The sequence below is a fragment of the Manihot esculenta genome, chromosome 14, assembly GCF_001659605.2.
Source record: "Manihot esculenta cultivar AM560-2 chromosome 14, M.esculenta_v8, whole genome shotgun sequence".
In the NCBI taxonomy this organism is placed as follows: Eukaryota; Viridiplantae; Streptophyta; class Magnoliopsida; order Malpighiales; family Euphorbiaceae; genus Manihot; species Manihot esculenta.
The window spans coordinates 622,103-645,633 of NC_035174.2; the positions used below are offsets into that span (position 1 = coordinate 622,103).

At 34.6% G+C, this 23,531-nt stretch overlaps 2 protein-coding genes and 1 non-coding gene across 4 annotated transcripts; all 3 read right to left on the reverse strand.

Moving 5' to 3' along the window:
- Positions 1-2,110: 2,110 nt before the first annotated feature.
- On the reverse strand, positions 2,111-2,183 carry TRNAR-CCG. Its single transcript has one exon. It is a non-coding gene; the product is annotated as a tRNA-Arg (tRNA).
- Positions 2,184-9,586: 7,403 nt separating this feature from the next.
- Positions 9,587-12,176, reverse strand: LOC110600330 (patellin-4). The gene is made up of 4 exons (XM_021737166.2): positions 10,649-12,176; positions 10,418-10,542; positions 10,194-10,335; positions 9,587-10,103 (listed from the first exon to the last, which is right to left on the reverse strand). Exons 1-4 carry the CDS (start codon positions 11,822-11,824, stop codon positions 9,846-9,848), a joined length of 1,701 nt encoding a protein of 566 aa, XP_021592858.1. The 5' UTR covers positions 11,825-12,176; the 3' UTR covers positions 9,587-9,845.
- Positions 12,177-13,418: 1,242 nt separating this feature from the next.
- On the reverse strand, positions 13,419-21,738 carry LOC110599601 (thiosulfate/3-mercaptopyruvate sulfurtransferase 1, mitochondrial). 2 transcript variants are annotated; one of them, XM_043950268.1, is made up of 12 exons: positions 21,469-21,738; positions 20,580-20,768; positions 17,310-17,369; positions 17,021-17,083; positions 16,699-16,823; positions 16,434-16,596; positions 16,131-16,190; positions 15,924-15,982; positions 15,362-15,443; positions 15,170-15,233; positions 14,242-14,309; positions 13,419-13,837 (listed from the first exon to the last, which is right to left on the reverse strand). In XM_043950268.1, the coding sequence occupies exons 1-12, from the start codon at positions 21,568-21,570 to the stop codon at positions 13,745-13,747; spliced, it is 1,128 nt and encodes a 375-aa protein (XP_043806203.1). In that variant the 5' UTR covers positions 21,571-21,738; the 3' UTR covers positions 13,419-13,744. The 2 variants fall into 2 exon arrangements, with proteins under 2 accessions (XP_043806203.1, XP_043806204.1); XM_043950269.1 differs by having other exon boundaries at positions 20,580-20,765; positions 21,469-21,732.
- Positions 21,739-23,531: the final 1,793 nt, after the last annotated feature.

Sequence of the window (23,531 nt, forward strand, 5' to 3'; positions counted from 1 at the left end):
GTCTAATAAAAAAAATGGTGGATGGTTTGTGTTTGTCCTTTATCTTTTGAATCTATAGCAACTTACGAAATACCCAAGGCTTTGATCAGGGAAAATATTTTAATCTATTAATAAAAAAAATACTTTAATTTAAAAAGTCGGTTCCCATCACTCTCTTAGTATGTCAATTGGATTGAGACTATCTATTTTTAATTTGATTACTTAATATTTGGTACCATTTGTTGTATCTATTGCCTGGTTATATAAATTATTTTGATTGCCAAATTTATGTTTTAGGAGAACCCTTAGATTTCATTTTATTAAACATTTTGAACCACATAATTAAAATATTATTGATTTTCAAATGGGAGCCTACTCTTTAATCCTCCCAATCCACAAGTTTATTGGGCAATTTGTGAAAATATGATAAATCCATAAGGCTTCTAAATTAATATATAGTTGACAAAAATTATAATAATAAGAAAGAAAACAAAATTTTTAAATTTTGATTTTGTTTTCTTGCTAAGTCTACTTTCTCATTTGGCTTTTTATATTTCTCTATAATTTTCTATTTTCTTCCGTTTCTGCCCAAATCCTAGCCGCTTCTTTTTGGGAGTTTTTGTTCCTTCTATTCAACGAGCTGGATCATTTATGCATTATTATAAGTCCCTTTCAAATTTAGCATTTTCCCTTGCAAATTTTAGGGCCCAATTACATATAATATTTAATTTTAATTTATGATAAAAATCTAATTAAATAATAAAAAATTATTATTTAATTTAATTTTTATAGTGTGAAAAAGTTTATTAATTTTAAAAATACATTAAAATGTCTTTAATATTTTTAAAAAATCTATCAGTTAATTCTTTTTTTAATCTTAACTGTTAAATATTATAAATAAATTTAAAATGTTTTAAAAAAATTAATTAATAAATTTTTTAAATTTTAAAAGACTGATTGATAAATTTTTTTAAATTATAGAAATTAAATAATAAATATTTAACTGTTAAAATTAATATATATTAATTAATATATTTTTTAAAATATTAAAAACATTTTAATATATTTTTTAAAATAAAAAAAAATTAACTATTGAATTTTTTATATTTTAAAAATTAAATAGTAATTTTTCTTTTGAGTAATTAATATAGCACCTCCTACAAATATATATATAATAAAATAAAATTTGGGTTTAAAGAAAAATTGCAACGAATTGTTTTTGTTCTTGCAACTTGAATTTTAAGGGTCACTGTCTCTCTCGTTTAGCTACGGAGGTAAATTTCTTTAATTATTTTTCTTTTTCTCAAAGCTGGTTTCCCTTTTATGCCGCTAAATTATTATTTTTTTTAGACAAAAAAAATTTACCTTACTTCTACTCAAAAAAATGAATTTTTTTCTCTAGATTAATGGATTATCTCCAAGTCATTTAGTTGATGTGGTAGCGTTAGTCGGTTGATCCACAAGTGTTGCTTAAGGGACTTGTTTAATATCCCTTTATATGGCTCACATGAATTGTGTTTGTTTGTTTGTTTGTTTGTATTACCTCTATTGAGGTTCAAGTATATATAGGTTGGCATTTTGATTGGTGTTAGGTTCATTAGTCTTCTATCTGCACACCTCAAAAGTCTCCTCTCATTGGTGTCGTCCCATGCGCCACCAAACTAATTCCTTCCTCACCCAGAGTTTTCCTTGTGAGTATGAGAGAGCGAGCGAGCATTGTATTTGAGCCCATACACCCTTATTTTTAAACCTTTTTAAACTATTTGAATGTTGTAATTTTTTTCTGAAAAGGGACTTAATTTCAAACTATATTCATCAATTTTAATGATGAATTTAATAAAATTAATTTTGATGTAATCATCAAATTAATCTAGTGATAATCATATTAAAAGAGTTTTTAGATTACACTTTCAATTTTCTTATTTCTTTAACTCCGATAAAAAAACTCAAAAAGTTATAATTTAATTCTTAATTATCAATCATGAAATTATATGCTTGAGTTTAATTTATTATTATAATATTAAATTTAAGATTATAATTCTATTTCACCAGATCTAATCCAAACCAATTTGAGGAGACGGAAAAAAAAAAAGAGAGGCAATTTTGATATGGAAATCTCTTAGCAGCTTAACGATCGCGATGGGACTCGAACCCACAATCTCCCGCTCCGGAGGCGAGCGCCTTATCCATTAGGCCACGCGATCAATTGCCTTACTCGGTTTATTAAATCTAAAGAAACTTATTAATCAGCTGGAATTCCGCCCGAAAAAGTAGAAGCTGTGGTAGCTGCATTGTACATATGGAAATATATGAATTAAATTCATATTTTCGAACAAATCGGGAATAAGCCTTTCAGTTAAATGTTTTTTTTTTCTTAAATTCAAAATATATTATATTTTAACTCCTCATCTTCATTTTGTTACCATAAAATATCTTATTTCTAAAAATATTATATAAAAATTACCCAACAGTATAAAATTTAAAAAATTAAATAAATTACAGGATACCTGTAATCCAACAAAAAGATTAAAAAAAATTAATACAATACCTGTAATTCAATAAAAAAAACTAAAAAAACATTAATAGTAGCTAATAATATAACATTAATATTATCTATGCTCATACATCTTAAAAAATAGAGAGATGGTGACCAAATGATTTGGACAAACCTTCCAGATGATTATACTACACAGAAGTTAGAAATTGTTCAAACTTGCATGTTGAATTAACCATTTTCAGACAGTGAATTTGACCAAACAATTTCAGACGGTGGATTTGATCAAACGATTTTCTCAAACCACTAGGGCAAGTCAACAGATTGCACAGAATTAAATAGTGAGCAAGAAAAAATTTAGATTTGAAAATAAGAAAATCAGGTCTTCTTATTAAAAGCTGAATGACCCACGCAATTTCTCCTCCATGAGTGCGATACCATATCTTCCTCAAATCAAAAAGTTCTATATTTGGAAGAAACATATTAAAAGAAAGATTTTTAATTAAAGGCAAAGAAAGATTCCTAATTGAAGGCAAAGAAAGATTCCCAATTCAAAGTAAAGAAGAATTCCTATTCCTAAAAAAGTTTTACTAGGGTTAAGCACTTATATAAATCCATCATTGAAGACAACCGCATATCTCATCTCTCTTCATCAACACCGATCATTCATCTTCAATTCTTTTCTCTTTTATATTTTCTTTGAAAGCCATGAGTTGCTAAATTTTTTATTTCTAGTTGAAATTAGGATGAAATTTCAGTTTCTACATGAACTGAGAGATCTAAACTCAATTGTTTATCTTTTATTTTTAATATTTATGCAAATTTTATTCTTCATATTATTATTGCTTTATTATTGGATCAATAGGCCCATTGTTCTTAATTTCAAAATAATATATTATTAGTTTGAATGTTTGAAGTCCGTAATTGTTTAGGTTATTCAACAACAAATAATAATTAGTGTAACAATTAAGAAGTTGTATAATCTAACTCAAACTCACCACGTGACTGGTCAATTAGAATTATGTCTCTCTAATACTTTAAGTAGTTGATAAATAAAATTTCAAAAACGTTCTTTAGGCAATTTGTCGATTAGGATTTGATGACCGCTGGATTTCACTACCCCGGTCTAAGGCCAGGCCCACGATGACAGCCCATGACTTGAAGGTTTCTAAGTCTCCCGCGTGAGCCAGGTCCAGCCTGTCCAGTCTTAAGACCGGACCCCATTTAGATTCCTCAATCAAGCCGGCCCAACCTTATCGGTCCAGAGACCACACCTCCCTGGGGCACCAGTCCTACTCTCATCTTCCGACCCAGCCCGGAGAACGAAAGGCAGCCAGCCCATCCGCCTGGTGGGTCCTCCAGCATGCATGCCAGAGGAAAATTAAATGGCCGTTACGCATGGGACAGAGATCTGATACTCTCGTACGTCCGTATCAGTATGGCAGAGACATGTGGCCCAATGAAAGCAAGGCAATTACACGTCACTGATAGGCAGAGGAAAGAAATAAAAGGGGAAGAATACCCTCCTCTCAGACTAAGCTTACAAAACGCATTGTAAACCCTATTTTTTGGATCTCATATTATCAATTGGCACCGTCTGTGGAAAACGAAGGAGATCTTTTCATCACCGGAGTTCCACTTTTACAAAATCCACTGAGATCCACTATGGCTAACCATAATGAAAACAACCTTGCAAACACTCCCAATGACCCGAGCTCTGTCCAGGAGGGGCAACAGTTCTCTTTCTCCAGCCCCACAACCCCAAACAACCAAACACCAATCCCTTTCAACCCCTCCCCAAGCTTGGCAGGGAATGCATCCGGAGCTGTCTTATCCAACCAAGACCTCCAAGCCATGGCCCTTTAACTACAAAACACCGCCCACTGGCTGGGGCAGATGATGCAACAGAAGGGCCTTAGCACCCCAATGAATGTGACGCCGGTAGTAGAAGAACCCTGAACCAATGAACCCCAACCCACCTTCAACCACCCCCAAACTATCAGTCGAGAAACCAGAGAAAGGGGGCGAAGAACAGGAGGAGAAGATGAACCTGAAGCTAGAGTTCATGGAAGAAGAGTACCTTTCAGAAGGCTACTCTACTACACTCCTAACCAATCAATGTGATTAGAAATATAGATAATTGAGCAAAGGTTATTCTACCACACCTCTAACCAACCAATGTGATTAGAAACATAGATAATCAAGTGAAGGTTGCTCTACTACACCCTTAACCAACCAATGTGATTAGAAACATAGATAATCAAGTGATTTCAGCTTCTAGAATGCCATAAGAAATTCTTAATAAGTTAACTAAGTATAGAGGAGATCCATATTAGAATACCACAAGGTTAAACCTTGATAAGTTGCTAAATAATATAGAAGAACCAAAATATTGTTTATAATATCATCTTTATTTATTGACTAATTGTGGTTGCCATTTTAAAAGTGTTTTTATAGTTTCCAAATGCTAATTCTAGTGTAGGAAGATGTAATTACAATATAAAAAGATGTAATTACAATATAGGAAATGATATCTAGTCAAATAGTCAAATCTAGATTATATTAAAAATTATTTTTCTAAATTGTCTTGGAGAAATTTCCTTTCTAAATGGGCTACACGAATATAATTTCTAATTTAAACCAAATTAATTTAAAACAAATCCCACAAAATACTAAAATATCAAAAAATAATAAAATTGGCCTAAGTGCAATTCGGCCATACATACATTACACGATCTGAAATTGTATTGTGCATTCATATGTGTTGAAGAGTGTGTCGCTTATTTTTTTATTCTCCCATACTTTCCAAATATAGTTCTCATCTCATAAGCCTTACATTAAGCGATGGTAGCTTGATTTGTCATGATTTGAAATTTTCCATTTTAAATCTTTGAAGCATGGAACCCTATGATACAAGTCTCAAACCCACATGCATGAGTAGATATGAAATCCAAATATTTGATAAACTCACCTCCTATGGCACCCCACAGTTAAAGAAGCTGAAACACCAATGATCGAAGGATTTAGATGAGAATCTGATAAACGCCACAACAAATAGTTAATAAGTTAGCCAAGATTCTTGATGCAATTAATGGAAGCAAACCCTCACTCTCACTCTAAGAAATACAAGCCAAAGGCATGAAGAAGAATTCTGAAAATTTTGATTCAAAAGTTCCCTTATACAAGTGTTCCTTATCCTTACATAGTAAGGAGAAAATTAAAATACTAAGACACTCTTCTTAAGTTTGACCGAACAATACACAAGATTCAAGCCCAATTACATACTAAAATAACACATCAAACTCATAAGTATTAAAATATAAGTCCAAAACATGATCCAACACTCTAAAACTTAAAAGATAAAACATGGCTAGAATACAAGTCCAAACAAAACCAAAATAAAGCAAGTATTAAAATAATAAAACATAGTAAGCCCATCATGATAAAGCTGAATTTTCATAAAAACCTTTCTTGATTTTCACTTTAAACTTCCTTTTATGTAGGTTTGGCCCATAGGCTTGATTAGCCTCCCTAAGCCTATGATTGCAAGTGTTGCACCAAATTTGCCCCATATGAATTGAAGCATGCTCCAAGTGTATTTGGATCATATTAATATGATTTTGAACTCCTTTTAAACTCATTTGAATGATATAAGGTTGTTTCATACTATTGTTGAAAATTTATCCTATTGGATCCGTATCATCGGCCGTGATACAAAAGCGAATTTAATGAAACTTTACCGATAAAGGAACCAAATAATGTTATTGAGATCAGATGGATGACATGGCCGGAATGAAATTGAGCTACGATTGGCTAGAACCTGCAAGAAAGAAAATGTGAGGCGATAGTAGGTGCCCATGGCAAGCACTCTGATATTCAAGTCAGTGTTTTGAAGAATAGAGAGAATATAATGGATTATTTAGAGTTTGAGTAGTATTAGGGATAGCGTACCTTTGTCTCTGTGATAGTTCTCTTTTATATTGCAAGAAGATGGAGATAGACATAGTATGTAATACCCGACTAGATCGGGCATCGGAATTCTTACCGTTCGGTGGAATTCGAGGATGTCGGAGTTGTCTAGAAGGGTAAGAGAATGGTTTTCTAAATGTTTTTAAATGGTTAAAGGTTTTGAATGAGTTTTGGCTTGAATTTTGAAGAGAAAAGACTATGGGGACTTTTGCCATGTTCGGCCGCTGAAGGTAATGTTCGGCCGCCGAAAGTGCTATAGATTCGGCTTCCGAAGGTCACGTTCGGCCCCCGAACGTTGCATGGTTTTGCATGCAGGTTTGGCAGCCGAAGGGGAGTCGGCCAGCCCTCTATTTCAGCGCCTCCAGTCGGTGATATGGATAGATTTCATTTCCTTTCACTTCCTGAGGTGAGGCCACGTCCTCCATGAGTCACTTGTATAATTTGAGTAAAGCATGTACAGATTTTAATGAGTTGTTTTGTGGTTGTGAAGGGTTTGAGTGAAAAAGAGAGGTTTCGTGGGTTGGAAAAAGTGAAGACGAAGTTGGTGCCTAGGTTTGAGTTCAGATCGTTCAGCTTCCTGTAGCAAGAGGTAAGTGAAGATCTTGAGCTCCTTTTGTTGCTTTTATAGAGGTTTTATGGAAGTTTTGGTTAGAGATGCATGTTTAGGTTTTAACGTATGTTTTTGACGTTTTGATGATGAAAGTATGTTTATGTGTTATGTTTGTTGCTTTTGTTGGGGTTGTAAGTTAGTGTTGGACCCCTTTGTGCATATACTTGAGTATATGTGTGGTAAGGAGTTGTGTTATGCATGTTTTGGGTGTTAGAATGGATTGAGGAGCTTGGTGGTGCCCGAAGCTGAGTTCTGGATGAACTCAGGTTCGGCAGCCGAAGGTGCATTCGGCCGCCGAACCCCTTAAGAGGTGGCTTTGGCTGCCACAGCTCAACCCCCGAGAGTTTTGATGTTCGGCTCTGGAAGGGGGATTCGGCCGCCGAAGGTGCCGCCAAAGGTTAGAGACTTTCGTCTCTGGAGTATGTTGTGGCCCCCGAACCTTGCCCCCGAAAGGGTTCGACAGCCGAAAGTGGACATTCTGCCGCCGAAAGTATGCGAGTTTCGGCTCTGGACAGGGCATTCGGCCGCCGAACCTGCTGCCGAATGTGTTCTGTCTAGCTTTTCTTTTGCATGCTTTAGATGAGTGTTCTAAGAGCTTTTGAGGGGTTTTTGGGCTGTTATTTTAAAGAGTTGTTTAGCGTATGTTTGACACCTCATTCGAGTCCATTTGTGTAGGATTGGACCCGAGAGATCGAGGAGGTCATCAGTGGTAGGTGTTGCAGAGTCAGTTCTGTTTTCTGCTAAAGGAGCAGAGGTGAGTGGAACTAAACTTAATGCTTTTAATTAAGAAATAAACTACTTCCAGCATAGTTCATGCATCATGAGTATATAGTAGGTTGCTTGCATTAGAGTTCACGAATATGCCGCATTGCATTACGTACTTGTTGTTGTGGGTAAATGCTGAATGATCCAATAGTCTCAGACAGGAAGTCCAGGAGCCTCTGACTACGCCCTGGCAGGTATATGTGAAGTCCAGGAGCCTGTGACTACGCCCTGGCAAATGGTAAGTACCGATGACAGGAAGACCAGGTGCTTGATTCTACGCCCTGGCACAGAGTTACTGGGACTATGTGGTGACAGGTTTACCCTTGATGTGGATTGTCTGTGATATGATGCATTCCATAAGATCATGTGTTAATGACTTGGTTTATTTACTGTTCTACTCACTGGGCTTTAGAGCTCATCCCACTCCCTTAATCCCAGTTTTGCAGGTTCAGAGTAGCTGGGGAGAGTCAGCAACAGCAGAGTGTTGATTAAAGGACTGTATGTGTAATAGCTTAGTGTGGACATGATGTAAATTAAAGAGTTATATGTAGACGCATGTCCTAGCGCGTAAGTTAGTATGATATGGTTTAGAATGTGCTTTGCCTAGTGTTTGTTTATCCCTTGTGTATGCATGTATCCTGTTTTCAGTTTCTTGATGAGAAATGAGGCAAACCAGGCTTAATAAATGTTGTGTTGCGAAAACTCCAGTAAAAGTTAACTGTGAGGGAAGACAGGGTGTGATTCCTTTGACCCAAGACCAGACCGTGAGAGAAGATCGGGTGTGAGTCCCGTGACTCTACGGACAGAGTTACTGGTGTGACCCCAGGGGGCTATTTCCGATTGGTGTATCTGATTGTTTTTAAGGTTAAGTCTGGTAGTTTTACAGAAAAAGTTTAAAAGACTAGTAGTCGAGTCGGATCATGTATGGGATGTTTGGAGTTCAGGTTAGGCTTGCTACGGGTTCGGGCAGCCTTAAGCTGATCTGGATCCTAGCGCCGAGCAGTTTGGGCCGTTACAGAGAGGTACCGGTTTCCGGGCTGTTACATAGTATTTCCTGTGAATCCGGCGATAATATGGCCGACTATTCGATAAGGGGTATGACCAGCTAATGAGTTGATAATCCCGTGATTTTAGATAAAATGAGAGTGCGTCTGACAATGATAACTCTATGCCAAGACTTAGCTCGTTGAGAAAAAGTGAGGCTTATCGTCAAACCGGATATTAAAGTGTCCAAGTCTCTCTTTTCTTGGACAAAATCGTATTTCCCACTTATTAGTTCCTTGCCACGTAAATCTTGTACTGGGGTGACAGCTTATAGTTTATTTTGGGAGGATATTATATAATATCAACCAGCATAGCTTCCATCCAAACTAAGTAATAAACATAAAATTAAAAGAATCCAAATCCAAAAACAGGCTTGATTTGTTATAAAAAAAATGAAATATAACATATTTCTTGATTTTTGATTATTCACAAAGACAAACAAAACAAAATTATTAGCTTTAATAGAAGTTTATTTCGAAGGTTTGATTGAGTTTTTTTTAGGAAATTAGAAAAATTCAAAGTTAAACTTGCTTTTAGCATATGGGTTATGTACCTCTACTTACTAACTAGAGATTTGAAATTGATTTTGATACTTGATATGAGACATAATTTTGTTTGCATGTTTGGAATTTCAAATTGTATATGATATTATTTTCTAATTAAAATATATAAATATAGATAAAAATATTCCAATTTTAAGTATTAGGAAACTGAAAGAATTTAGATTGTCCAATTTTCCCTGTCATTGATAAAGTATGCCATGAAGCAAAACAAAATATTTGTTGAAAAGAAGAAATACTGAAATAAACTTTCCCTATCCTGGTAAAAGAGTACTGACCACAAAACATACCCCATCTCTGTTTCTATTATTTGCCTAAATTCAAACTGGAAAATTTGCTACTTGCCTCAATAATACTCTCACGTAACTTATCAACTCCAAATGAACACTAAAGAAAAAATAAGCTCTTAATTTTACTAGGTTCCTCAAGAGGATGACAAAGTCCTGGTCTTGTATCGATACAGAATCCGCTTCTTCTTGAATGCTCCATTTTCAATTGTAATTACAAGCTTTCCAGGTTCTTTATTCGTGAAAGAATTGCGAATTGTTCCATCCTGCCAAGTTATCCTCCTTCCTTTCTGAACAATTATGGTATAGGAACCCTCATCGGTAGGGACGAATTCCTCCTTGTAGTTCACTTCCCAACCAGACACTGTGAGGTCCCAGATTAAAGTCTGTTCTGTCTGTTACATTACAGCCAACATGGGTATTTATATCACAACAGTGTTGAATAAATGATAGATAGTTTGTAGTGAAAGAAAAGTGAGAGGTACCTCTGGTGCAGGGATCTCGATAGTTTCTTGTGATCCTGCCTTGACAATAGCCTCTTGTGCATCATCGTCAACTGAGAATTCAGAATCAGTCTCTCGTTTAAGCCCACCGTATTGGACTGGAATTTGGGACGCAGCAATGTACCTGAAGTGAGACTCCACAACGGTCATAATAGTGTCAACAATACTAGGCATACAACAAATTGGGGAGAGGGAATTGTTCTTACTTGAGCAGAGTGTCTGTGACCTTGGCTGAGCGAGCATAAACGAATTTACTCTTGCTTCTTGGAGATAAAGTAGGGGAGAAGAGAGCACTATATGCGTAATACCAGAACGGAACATTGATAAAGATCTACATGAAACAAACAGATGAAAAATAAGGGGTGTTTGATAGAAAAGAAAAGAAAAGAAAAGAAAAGGTCGAGAAAGTAAGAAATATAACGAAGAGAATCGCTTACATTTTTTGCAACGAATTCTGGATAATTGTCCTGAAGAAGTTCAACTGCTTTCTTTGTTGCGTTCCGGAGCTCTTTCTTGGTGGGTAAAGGAGTATTCTTGAGATCATTAATTTGGAGAATTGCAGACGCACCACCAGGCTTAAAATCCAGCTTTCGAATACCCTTCTCCATCAGTTGAATCCTTCCCCACATAAATTTCTCGCGTTTCTCTTCAAATGTTTTCCCATGTAGCTCATCATTGCCAAACACCGCAAAAATATTGAAACATACTGGGTGTCCATTTCGATCATTGCCTTCCATGTAAGCCATGGAGCCGAGATCAGCCTCAATATCTTCTTCCAATATAGAATCGATCTTGTTTTCTTTTCTCCATTTGAGGATGCTCCTCAACATCTCAAAAGCATCAGAGGTCTTGAACTCTCTAGCCCTTAACAACATTAGTAGTACTGTATCGGTTCTATTATCTCCTTTGCTGGGCAATAATGGGACTCCCCAAAGTGAAATATCTTTGTCTACAGTTTGATCTGCGAAAGATTCTTGCTTGGCGTTTTCTTTTGCTTCTTCTCCTTCTTTTTCACGAGTCTTCTCCTCCTTTTCAGCTTGCTTATCAGATGTATCTTCTTTGCTTTCTTTTGCAGCTATTTCTTTTTCTCCTGTGTTCGTTGCAGGAGTTTCTTCTTCTTTTTCTTGATTTGATGTAGTCCCCCCTTCTCCTTCCCCTTCTACCTGCTTCGGTTGTTCCTTTTTTTCAGAATCATCTTCTTTCTTATCTGTTCCAGTTGATTTTTCTTTCTGATCTGCATCTTCTCTATCTCTTCTTGATGATGCTTCCTTTTCTTGCTGTTTCTTCTCTTGAAGAAGTTCATTCTTAAGGATCGCTTCTTCAATCTTGGATCTCAGCTCAGACAATGCCTTCTTTTCATGATCTTTTAAATCAGAGAGGAGGTTGCTCTCTTCCATGAATGAAGAACTCTTTTGAAGTCCACTTGATGATGCTTCATTCTTTTCTTCATCTGCCAACTTTTTCTCCTCAACCACTGCAATCTCCTTTGGTTTTTGGTCATCTTCTTCCTTGGAATCACTCTTGTCGTCATCAACTTTGGCATTCTGTGTTTCCATAGTGACAGTCTTGGATGGTTCTTTTTCTTGTGGAATTTGGGGAGTGTTTTCTTCCATGTGTGGCTCTTCCAACTTTTCTGTTTGTGTTGGTGTAAGATGATGAGATCCCTAAGCTAAATGTCAAGGGGAAGTGGGAGAAAAAAACGGCACAGTATGCATAAAGCTTGACTAGAATAATAGAGAGGAAGCTTGCGGGCCTCACATCTCCCCTGTTTTTGCTCCTCTCTAATCTACCCTATATTTGGCTGGGCAACTGAAGCCTTCAAATCTAGTTAACTGATAAACCCGCCAAAATAGCAAAAGCTTCACTTCACGACCATTTTCTCATACTAGAAACAGTCTTAATTACAGTAAATTAATAAATATATGTATATATATCATTTGATTTAATTATTTAATGTTGTTATAATAACAACTATTTCTTTAAAAAAAAATCTTAATTTTCAGAATAAGTCTCTTTAATTAACTAGTCAATTTATAATTACATAGAAAAAAAATTTATAAATTATAATATAATTAAGAAAATTTGATAAGATGTAAGAAAAATATTTTAATTATTTGAAATTATGAAATATTTAAGGAAATTTGACTAATAGTTAAGGAAATAAACTTTTTAAATTATAATTCAACATATTTAGAAAGACAAAATCAATGTAATTATTAGAAATAAAATAATTTAAAACACCATAAGAAATTAACATAATTGAAATACATAAATATAAGCAATTTTTTTGAAACAAAATTTTGATTGAAGTTATTTTCAAATTCAAATATTCTAAGGAAATTAAGGGGAAACAGTTTTTATGAAACCGAATCGGTTCTTGCAACTAAAACTGCCTGAAATCAAAATCATAACGAATCAAACTGCCACGGATACAAAACTTTCGGTCTTACTTGGGACCTTTCATCTCATTCGAAAATGCACAAATCAGAAGTGGGTTGGCAGGCGCACGTGGGCAAAGCATTGCTGCTAGGGAGAGGGAGAGGGAGAGGGAGAGGAAGAGGAAGATCTCTGAGAAGACTAGAGACTTGGGGAGGCTGATTCCTCGTGGGAAGTGCACACAGCTGAGATGCTTCAAGCTTCCTTCACGTCCGTATGTCAACTGCCAAGTACTTGTCGGCGAAGGTTGGGGCTCTCGAGGGTCACTATTGCTGGTAAATAATCTAAACTCTTAAATATTTCTAATGGACATTTTTCACATTCATTAAATCAGTTTACAATCATGCTTGGGTTAATTCAGTTATTAGGTACTCGTTTAATTTGTCTAATTTTCTGTCAAATTATTTGCCGTGAATGCTCAATATAGATTCTTTTATCCCCCAGATCCGTTTTTCAGTTTCAAATAAATCTACTTACGAACAAGTTTATATCATACAACTGTATAATTTGAATAGAAATGCTCTGCTAAACTTCTGCCACTTCTCCTGTTGCTGGTCACTGGTTTAAGAAATTATTCTTTTTAGCTCGAAAGCAAGACCTGTGGCTTGTCCAAACTCCAAAACAACGGAAAAATTCCCAGAAATAATTCCTCCATAAAGCTGCATTTAGTCGATTCATGACCCATCAATCAATAAATTAAACAAGTATATTTACTCACCCGTCACAAGACTGCAAATTCTATAATTTGATTTTCAAAATGGTTCGGGATCATAAAAGAAACTTGTGCTATTCATTTTCATTTTCAACGACAGCATAAATATAAACCAAATGCCTTCCTTCAATTCCAGCTTACAGTTTTTATTTCAGCTTTCTCCATCAAACTCCCATTTTGATATGTTCAATCTGATGCTAATGTTTTCTGTTACAAGGGGTTATGATGATGAATTTTCATATTGGACAGGAAGTGCAACTCAAAGATAAATTTTTAAAATGGCAATTGTCATTCAATTCTTCTTGATACAAACTCTGGTAGTCATCAGAGACTTGCACAAGGCACACGTCATGCCAAGTATATTGCTGCCAAGCGTCCAGATTTATTAAGTGTTTACAGGTGTATCAGGATGAGCTCCCCATTCTGTCCATGATCCATCATATACTGCAACATCTTGCTTCCCAAGTCGATGCAGACCCTGAAGGCACAAGCATGAGGGTTAATTTCCTAACTGAATTTTCGCACTAGAACAGAACAGGACTCGAGTGTTCTAATATACGCAATCCTCCTCCACACAACAGGTGGAACACTGCGAGATTATAAAACAACTGACAAGTCATCCATCCTCATTTAATGGAGTTGTATACAACATCCAACAAAATGAGTACAGATACTACTATCCATTGCTAAACTTCCATGTATTTTTTTAAAGTGGAGTATGAGTAGGTGTGCATACATCCAGCACAGATTATAATCTTCCATGCATTTTTTGTTGAAATTGATGTGAGTAGATATGCATGCAACGATTGTGGCACTAGATTCGGTCATTAAATCCTAAAGCTGAGAGGCATCAGCAGCACATAGTGAGAACAGGATAAATACCAAAGCAAGAATACAAGCAGTTACACCAGTCCCACATGAAGTAACAACAGGGCCTTCCATGGAGATGCCTGTAGAAAAACACATTGGCAGGCCATTAAACGAGCAGGCAAATAACAAAAGGCCATAATTAATCCACTACTATGAAAATTTTCAGGAACTAGTTAATAAAATTCAATGTTTACAGAACCAGCTGAGTCATTAAACCAAAAGCAACATGAATTAAGAATCAAAGTTTCAGCCAATAAGAAACTGGGATAGAAGTCTGGGTTTCAACTTTTCAAAGATATTTTTATTAAATATTTGGATAGATTTATACAATAACAAAGTATGTTAAAATTTACAGTTTTGTTACATAAAGAAAAGCAGATGCAAAGAACAAAATTAAAGAATTGTTTAGTAGTGGTGTTGCCCTGTCCGCCACATGTTTTGCGTGAGGTTACGTACTCAAATGAATCAAATCCCAGCGTCACATTTTGCCATTTTCTTGGAATTTTAAAATGTATTCAATCATTGGGTTGACAACAGGATTTACAAACTAGGTTTCTATTAGTCCAAACACAGACACATTTTCAAGCTAACCCAAGCAGTAATGAACCCAATCCAGGTTAGAAAACAATCCGAAAATAGAGAAACCCTTGGTTAGAGCCAAAAAAATGTTTACCACCACCGTAATTTACTTCAAGTAAAACAATAGTTTTAAGAAAGCATTTGTCTGCAACATATAAAAATCACGTGATTACATCTTGCCTTGAATTCTTAATAAATCAACTTGCCATTATGAGACTGCAGTCCATCAAAAAACCATAAATGGCTTAATTTGTATGTAAATTTTACCAGAACTGGTGCAAAAATAAAATTATGATAAATGGAAAGTAAAGAATGTAAAGAAAAAAAATTAAGAAAATGAAGGGGAAGAAAAAGTCTTCACCTTCTTCATCAAATCGTTTCCTAAGCTTATCTGCTGGTAAGAGTGTCTGTGAAGCATCTAACATCTGCAAGGAACAAAAATCTTAGTGATCAAAGAAGAGTGAAAGCGAGGAACTTGTTAGTAAACTATAACCTCAAACAAATGCCATATTCATGCCAAAAATTCATAATATAATAGAGGTTGATGTTTTACATGAGCAAAAGGAATGCACTTGCTGCCAGGTACATGACCGCTTCTTATTCCCTTTCGAGGCTCTGGTGCAGCTCCGTCAAACCTGCAAGAAGAGAAAATATCCATCAAACTGCTAGTGCTTCCTAGTTTCTCTCTATAATTTATGTATTAATCACTAATGTCTAAGCTGCCAAAGAACATAATCTTCATATGCATGGTAGATCTATCCATGAGCATAGTACCATTTTGATGACTCAAAATTGACTCTTGTGAAATTAATTATGATCAGGAATTGCACTCCCCAGTAATCCTAGCCTGCATTGCGCCTTCATAAATGTCGTCAGTGAAGAACTAGCATATTTTACAGCTTTTTAACTTCCTTGGAAGTCCATCCTAGGGTTCATAAACCTATAATAAGCAAATGAAGTGTTTTCTCTATAATGTCGAACAATTACCACGTCTAGAGCAGAAGATGAACAGGCTTTTAGCTTTAAGAGGAATGAAATGTAATATTAAATGATGCATCATTTTTGCAATAAGTAGCAAATATTAGAACAACCAGCCATGTCATTGTAAAGAATACCTGGCCTTTGAACGGGCATCTATGTGTTGGTGAGATTGGTTCTCAATGTTTTCCTTAACCTGGAAAATGTCCAGAGTCAACATATAGTGGACAAATAATCAGAATGAAATTAGAAACACGCTAACTGAACATCAATTATGGAACTAAATGTTGGCCCCACAAGGAGCACAATCCTTTTCTTGGACTTCACTTGCAACAAGAATAAACCTGCTCAAGAGTCCAAACAAGATGTGGCTGAAACTTTGTCTGAAATGTGACTGCTCCTACCTGCAGTAGCGACATACATGAGCTTCATATCTATAAAAAAAATAAAATAAACAACTTTTTGCCAAAAAAAAATTGTAGTCTCATTTGATTAACAGATGCAGCAGTAAACCTTAGGCTTTATAGTTCACCTTATTAACATAATTTTTTAACCCCCCAGGGCCAATAAGACGCGACTAATAAAAAATTAATGTGTGAAAGAATGATATTGGATTTTCAAATGATAAATATAATTTGAGAACTTACTGCCTGGCCTTGATATACTTTCTCTATCGCCTCACTTGCAGCACTTGCTTTCAAGATGGCATCACCAGAAGCACTAGATTCTACATCATAACCTGATGCCCGCCATCTTGGGAGGCCTCCATCTAACACCCAAACTTTGTTATGCCCAAATACTCGGAACATCCTTCTCATTTGATTAAAAAAAAAAATTAGACTAGTTGCATAGCCTTCACATTATGCAAGGATTCAAAAGAACTTCAACATAATTTCAATTTCCAAAACTCACCACCAGACACGAGCTGCACTAAAAATCCCCTTGCCATCATAAACAACTAATCCATCCTTATTTTCAATTCCAAGAGCAGAAACTGCAGCTGCAAAAGCTTCTTCAGAGGGCAACATGTGTGGCAACTGCAGAAAAGTCACAATTCTGACATAATCAGAGAAATAAAATGCAAAGAACCAATAATGTACTTACTACACAGCATGAAATATAAGTAGGCCTAGCTAGGAACTGTTACTCTATAAAGCATAGAAATAAAGTGGTCCTTTGAAGCATATTCACAACATCGAATGCTTATAACAAATGGCTCAGAGAAAGATCTTACCTTTGTTGATCGATCTGATATCCCATCTACATCAAAGAAAAGGGCACCAGGAATGTGAGCAACCTGTTAAATAAAGGACAATAGAGGATAATAACAAGTCAGGGCTGAACTTTAAATGCATTTGACAGTAAAATCTGAAGATCCTAGAGATTTAAATAATTCACAGAACGTATATTAATTTCATTCCATAAGAATTGTATTTGAATAAAAAAGTAAATTTCAAGACTGTTTAGATTGTCTTTAGACCAAACAAATCAAAGCCAATTCAAAATGAAACAGTAGTCAATACCTGAAACTCTTGAATTGGATTCCTCTCTTCATCTGGCATGTACCAGGATGCATCCAACACCTGAATAAAGAAATTGGGCAGACTGACAAATATACACGAGAACTAAAAAGGTGCAACTGAGGCGCATGTAACTACTTAAGACTTTCATAAAATGTTCAATTAGACGAAAATACTATAGAACAATAAACTATGCAGAAATTCAGAAATCACACTTATCTAAGAGAAATTATGATTCGTGGCCAATCCTTAAAATGTGAACTCAACGACAGGCAGAGACAACGAACCAGTCACCCCAACACAAGCTCTTTAGATTCCAGCATATAATCACAAAGTTCTGTTGTATATTTTGAATTTATGAGTTATGATTCATATTAATATTATCAAGGCAAGAGGCAACACTAACGCAACAGAGTCCTCTATCGCCTTAAGCGAGAGGCAAGAGGCAAGGCAATGTCGTTTTGAAGTAAGGCATCATACTTATATATATATATATACACACATATATGTATAGATATTATATTAATTCCTAATTAGTTAGCATAACTATAAGGATATATATTCCTAATTAATAGTTGAATTATAGACATACTTATATATAAATATGAAATCTTTTTCAATATTAGAATATACTTGAATATTGGAAGTCAATTATGTAGATATTATATTATTTCCTTCCCAATTAGTTTATATATATATATATATATATATATATATATATATATATATATATATATATATATATATCATGGTTGTTAAATCAAAAATCAAAGTCTTTATTTTGTGAATTTTGTAAGATTAAAAAAATTAAATTAATTAAAAATAATAAATGTTCTAAAAATAAGTATAAAAATATCATAATCACATATTTTAATAAATATAGAAATACCATTTGTGTAACTGAAAATATGTTCTATAATAGAATAATATATCTTATTATTTTAACATAATTTTATACTATAAATTAGGAATTGTTGAATTGCACACAATGATTATCACTATGTATGTGCTGAAATTCTCATTTAAATTTTATCGAATAATAAAAATATAGCAGGTTACATTCAAAAATTAAAATATATTAATCTAAAACGTCATAACTTGATGACCATAATTAGAGAAGTAAATGACTTAAAAAAAAAAAAGAAGAAAAAAGAAGAGGGAGAAGGAAAAGAATTGGTGTTGGAAGCAAAATAGCTAAGAAAAAGATTTATGTGCCTTTTCATAGCAAAAATGAATTAATTCTTAAAACTAACAACCTTTTAAAAAATAATCCCTTGAATTGAGTGAAAACTCAGTTGTTGCATATTGATTAGCCTGATTCACTATTTATTTTTTGGTCTTAGTCGCAATCAAAGTACATTTGTGATTTGCACCATAAATACAAATCGTTAGGATGTGGAATTGAATCAAGAATCGTAAGATTCAAGTACGTATAACATTCTCCCCATAGATTCAAATTGATATGGTGGAAAATAGATTCAAATCATAAGATTTGAATCGAAAATCTTGAGATTCTAACAACATTGATCCCCATAATTATGCTAGAGATATATTTCTAATTAGTTAGCATAATTATAGGGAGATACATCTCCAATTAACTAGCCTAATTATAGAATATAAATTCCTAATTAATAAGCATAATTATGGGGATATATCCTTCAATTAGTACCTAAAATTAGTTCTCCAATATGGATTAGACAGTGTTGTGAAGGGCGCGCCTGAGACGCAAGGAACACCAGGCGCCAGCCCTAGTGCTTGGAGTTGCGCCAGGTGGGCGATGTGCCTAAGGCGCGCCAGGTGCAAGGCACGGGCGAGGCGCCCCTATGCCCTTCAAGGCACCATGTATATAAATAGCTCTAAACTTACCTTAGATTTAAAACTTTAAGATGTCACAGCAGCACAGCAGCAAGCAACAGCCGTAGGAGAGAAAGAAAAAGAGGAAAAAGAAAAGAGCGGAAGAAAAAAATTAATCTTCAAGAATCAAGATACATTCTCAAGAATCTTAACATACGAGGTAAATTATTCTTGTTCTCTTTTTGTAATTTATCATTCTCCTTCCTTTTTTTTCTCTCTTTTTCTCCTCCTCTCCTATGGCTGTTATACTGTCGAAATGCTGCCAGCATGCTGCTGGAATGCTGCTGCCCCTTTTTTATGTTCATTGTGCCGATGGCTGCTCTTCCATAGTTCCATCATTTGCCACCAACCTGCGGCTTCTGTCCATTAATGTTTCTGTTTTTTTTTCTTTTTTTTTTTCTACTCTATGTTAGTTATCATAAATTGTGGTTGTGAAAGTAGCACTAGCATTATAAAAATTTGTGATTATAAATGTGAATTGTGAATATAGGTAGCTAGTTTAGCTAGCAAATAAAGATTATAATGTAGTATTTGATTATGTATTTGTGATCATAAATGATAAATGTGAATTGTGAAGATTGAATAGTTGGTTTTATTGTGTGATGGAGAAATTTGGCTTTAATTTTAACTTATGAACTTTTTTATTAATGTTTTAACCATTTGTTTTTGATATTTGGTACTTCACATTATTATATTTAGCTTTATATTACTTGAATTTTAATGAACTTTTAAATTTTTTTTTGTGCGCCTTGCGTTGCCCAGGGGCGCGCCTATGCCTTGTGCCTAAACTCCAAACCCCCTTTGCGCCTTAGTGCGTCTTGAACCTTTCAAGGCTATGGGATTAAAGTTTGGTCTTTAAAAAGAAAGAAAAAAAAAAGTCATGCATTTTATTTTCAAGAGGCGATGCCTCGCCTCGCAAGGAAAGGCGCTCGTCCCGTGCAAGAAGCCTCACCTCACCTGGTGCCTTTAATAACATTGACTCATATTGAATTTTGTTTTTGTTATTGTAGTATTATAATGGCTAAAAGTGTTCTACATCCTTATAGAGCTTGGAATATAGACACATATTGCATGCAACTCTTTCTCTCTCCCTCTCCACCTCTTTTCTTAACAAGCAAGAGGGAAAATGGTAGAAAACCAAAAAAAGGAGTACGAAACGTGTAAACAGATAAAGTGAACATATACTTCATGGAAAAATATGCATGCTTTGTGCAAATAACCACACACCTAAAAAAACAGCTATGTTAAAAAAAGCTGGTGAATTTTCTTCCAATTGAATGTAGTTTTCCATAATCCTAAGAATAATAGCTTGCATAATCAGTGTATCACAAAAGAATTTTCTCCTTCCTAAACAGTCAACTGGTAAACAGAAAATGAGTATCGAAAAGAAACATAGCAAGGACTAGCAATAGTAGGTACCTTCACATCAGGCTCCCTAAGATTCGCATGGAGCCAATCAACAGATACAACAGGTTCATTGGTAGGAAAAGATTGTGTAGAAAAATGAGCTTTCAAACCAACCACAGAAGAAGCCATGACTCTGGGTGCCCAGCCAGACGTCTTACATGATGTATAGACAGGATCAGCTTGTAAGCGAAAGGGTTTCTTCTGAGAGAAACATAATACACACAAACATACTAGGATCAGAAGCAAGCTTGAAATAACTAACATTTGAAACTATCAAGCTAATTACTTTTTCCTAGCATCAAAAAACAGAAAACAAAACTGCTAAACAAATTGAACTACTTTCACAATAACAGGTATTTATTTATTCAGAATTCAGTAAGAGTGCGAAAGCAACAATAGTTGTAAATGCAGTATACCATGCGCATCAGAGAGGGCAAATCATCCAGCTACGTTACACACTACAGTAATTTGGAAACAATAAAGATTGTAACTACTGAACCCCACACATACATCAATTAGCTTAAGTCCATGAAAGATCACTTTTTTTTTTAAAAAAAAAAAAAAAGGAAAAGAAACTGAAAGCGCTCACAGTCAAAAGCAATAAACTTGCGGCACCTATCAAATCAACACAAGTAATTCAAAGTTGATAGCAACATAAAGTTATCAATTTTCCGACCGTGATCGCTCGATTCAAACTTCATCAACCAACACAAAGATACTTGAGGACGGAATAATCAGAATCAAAACCGACAAGCACAACCATTTAAACAACAAGTGGAAAATCCAAAGTAACATGTTCAAGAGGAAAAAAGATAAAAAGGGGGAAAACCCAGATATCGAATCGAATACTCGAGAAAAACAGAGATAAATATGACGAAAAATGGAGTTTCGAAGCACTCACATTAAAGAGAGAGGTAAAGATTTGGGTTTTGGGAGAGGAGGAGAAGGTGGATTGAATCAAACGGTGACCCAATAGGGACCTGGTGAAAACTGATGATGCCATTTACTCAAAAGAGCATAGGAAATAGACGTGAAGCGATTTGATTAATCAGATTCTCCAGGAGAATGAAGCCAAAGAGCAGTAAACTTTCTGCCTGCCTGTTTAGGATGCTGTGCGACGATGTCGAGTGCAGCTCTGCTCAGTGCCGCTATAAGTGATAAATCTTGGCTAATTATTTATTCAGTTTCAATTCCTTTTTTTATTTTTAAGACTTCAATTTTCATATAATTTTAAGAGTAATAATAGTATTATTATTATCATCATTAGTACTGTTTTTCAGGTGAAATTTAATTATTTTAATCATTTTTATTTAACTATACCATCACTAGAATTCAATATATCTCAATTAAACCTCATAATATGTTTCAATAATTAATAGTGTAAAAGAATTCCAATTCTATTTAAAAGAATTAAAAAATTTATATTTAATAAGTAAAAATATTAAAAAAGAAATTTTTTATGAGGTAATTAGTGTAAATATCCAAAATCTATTAAACTCTAATTATAAGAGATGATATTAAATGAAATATAGGGAGAAATAATATTTTAATTAAATTGATTTGTAAATTTGTGATAGCAGATTAAAAAAAATTAAAATTGAGAATTAAAAAAGTGATAACTTTAAAAATTATTAATGAAAATTAGCCGATAAAGCTACCTAAGAAAGTGAGCGTGCTTTTTAACTTCGAAACGTTTCAGGCCTATTTATCAAAATGCAGTTCTTTTTTTCCAGCCACGTTTGAAAATGGGTCTGGAGGCCCAGCCATGTTCACATGTTCTCCTATTAAAAAAATTTTAAATTTTAAATTTAATTTATAAATTTCAAAAGGAGAACATGTTCATCACTTACTAGTATATAAATATGCAAGTGAATCATTCATTTTTGCTGGCACTGATTTATTACTAGTGCCTGCTCCATTAAACCATTCCAAGCCTTACTCACATGTCTACTTCTTCTTTCTTGGTATTATGAGGAACTTCCAAATCAAAATGATATAATAACTCTCGAATTATGTTGTATCCTCTTTGCTTTCTCTAGGAGCTAGCAATGGACTTGGAGGGCGTACTCTCAGTCTCCGCGTTTCTTTGCTGTTGCCCTGTAAATTCTATGTTCATTGATAATGTTCTCAAGCACCATATCTAGTCTTTCTAGACTGAATTCCATTAATGACACGAAGCAATTTAATGGAGGGGAACACCTCTGCAACACTAAAATCCTTCCATCATCTTAAGAGCTTCCCTAGCAAGTAGTATGAATGCTTTTGCTTTTCTTGCCAAAGGCTGCTCTTGCAATAACAGAACAAGATGAAGCAAACAACATTTTGCTAAGGTTCACCGCATATCCTGCACTAGAAGATATAGATCTAATGAAATTCTGATACCTCTTCTTCTCTCATCGATTGGAACAACTGCACAAAAAGAAAAAATATCTCCTTGGTTGTAAAATACCAGGAGAGAGGGCCTCTGAGCAAATATGGTATCGTGTGGTAGGTTTAGTGCATTGCCAATTTGCCATTGTTGGTTTCTAGTTTCTTCCAACCATATGCTCCATAGCATGAAATGAAGGAAGAAGAAGATAAAAGTAATGGAAATGAGAGAAATTGTGAATTCATGGTAACCAGAACAGTATTGCCTATTATACTATCAAAGAAATTGCAGTTATGATACCAATTAAGATGCAAGATATTGAATGCATATATGCATGGGTGTCCCCAGTTATAGAATTATTGTCAACAGACTCCAATAATTAACTTAAATTTCCGAATTGTCCATAGATAAAAGATAAGAAAAATAATTATTTAGTACTTTGATTGTGTCAAAATTAATAATTTGATCTTCATATTTTCAAAGATGAATGATTTATTCTGATTTAGCTAACCAATTGGTATCTTCATTCATTTCTTTGTCAATTTAATTATCAATCAAAGGAAATAAAAGTGCTCAATTTGTTTAAAAAATGTTAA

Coding starts and splice junctions, on each gene's coding strand:
- LOC110599601 (XM_043950268.1), bottom strand. CDS start 21,570: ATGGCATCATCAGTTTTCACCAGGTCCCTATTGGGTCACCGTTTGATT. Junction 17,370..20,579: donor TTAGGGAGCCTGATGTGAAG/GTACCTACTATT, acceptor TTCTTTATTCAG/GTGTTGGATGCATCCTGGTA. Junction 16,824..17,020: donor TATCAGATCGATCAACAAAG/GTAAGATCTTTC, acceptor ACTTTTCTGCAG/TTGCCACACATGTTGCCCTC.
- LOC110600330 (XM_021737166.2), bottom strand. CDS start 11,824: ATGGAAGAAAACACTCCCCAAATTCCACAAGAAAAAGAACCATCCAAG. Junction 10,336..10,417: donor GTCACAGACACTCTGCTCAA/GTAAGAACAATT, acceptor GTCTCACTTCAG/GTACATTGCTGCGTCCCAAA. Junction 10,104..10,193: donor TCGAGATCCCTGCACCAGAG/GTACCTCTCACT, acceptor GTAATGTAACAG/ACAGAACAGACTTTAATCTG.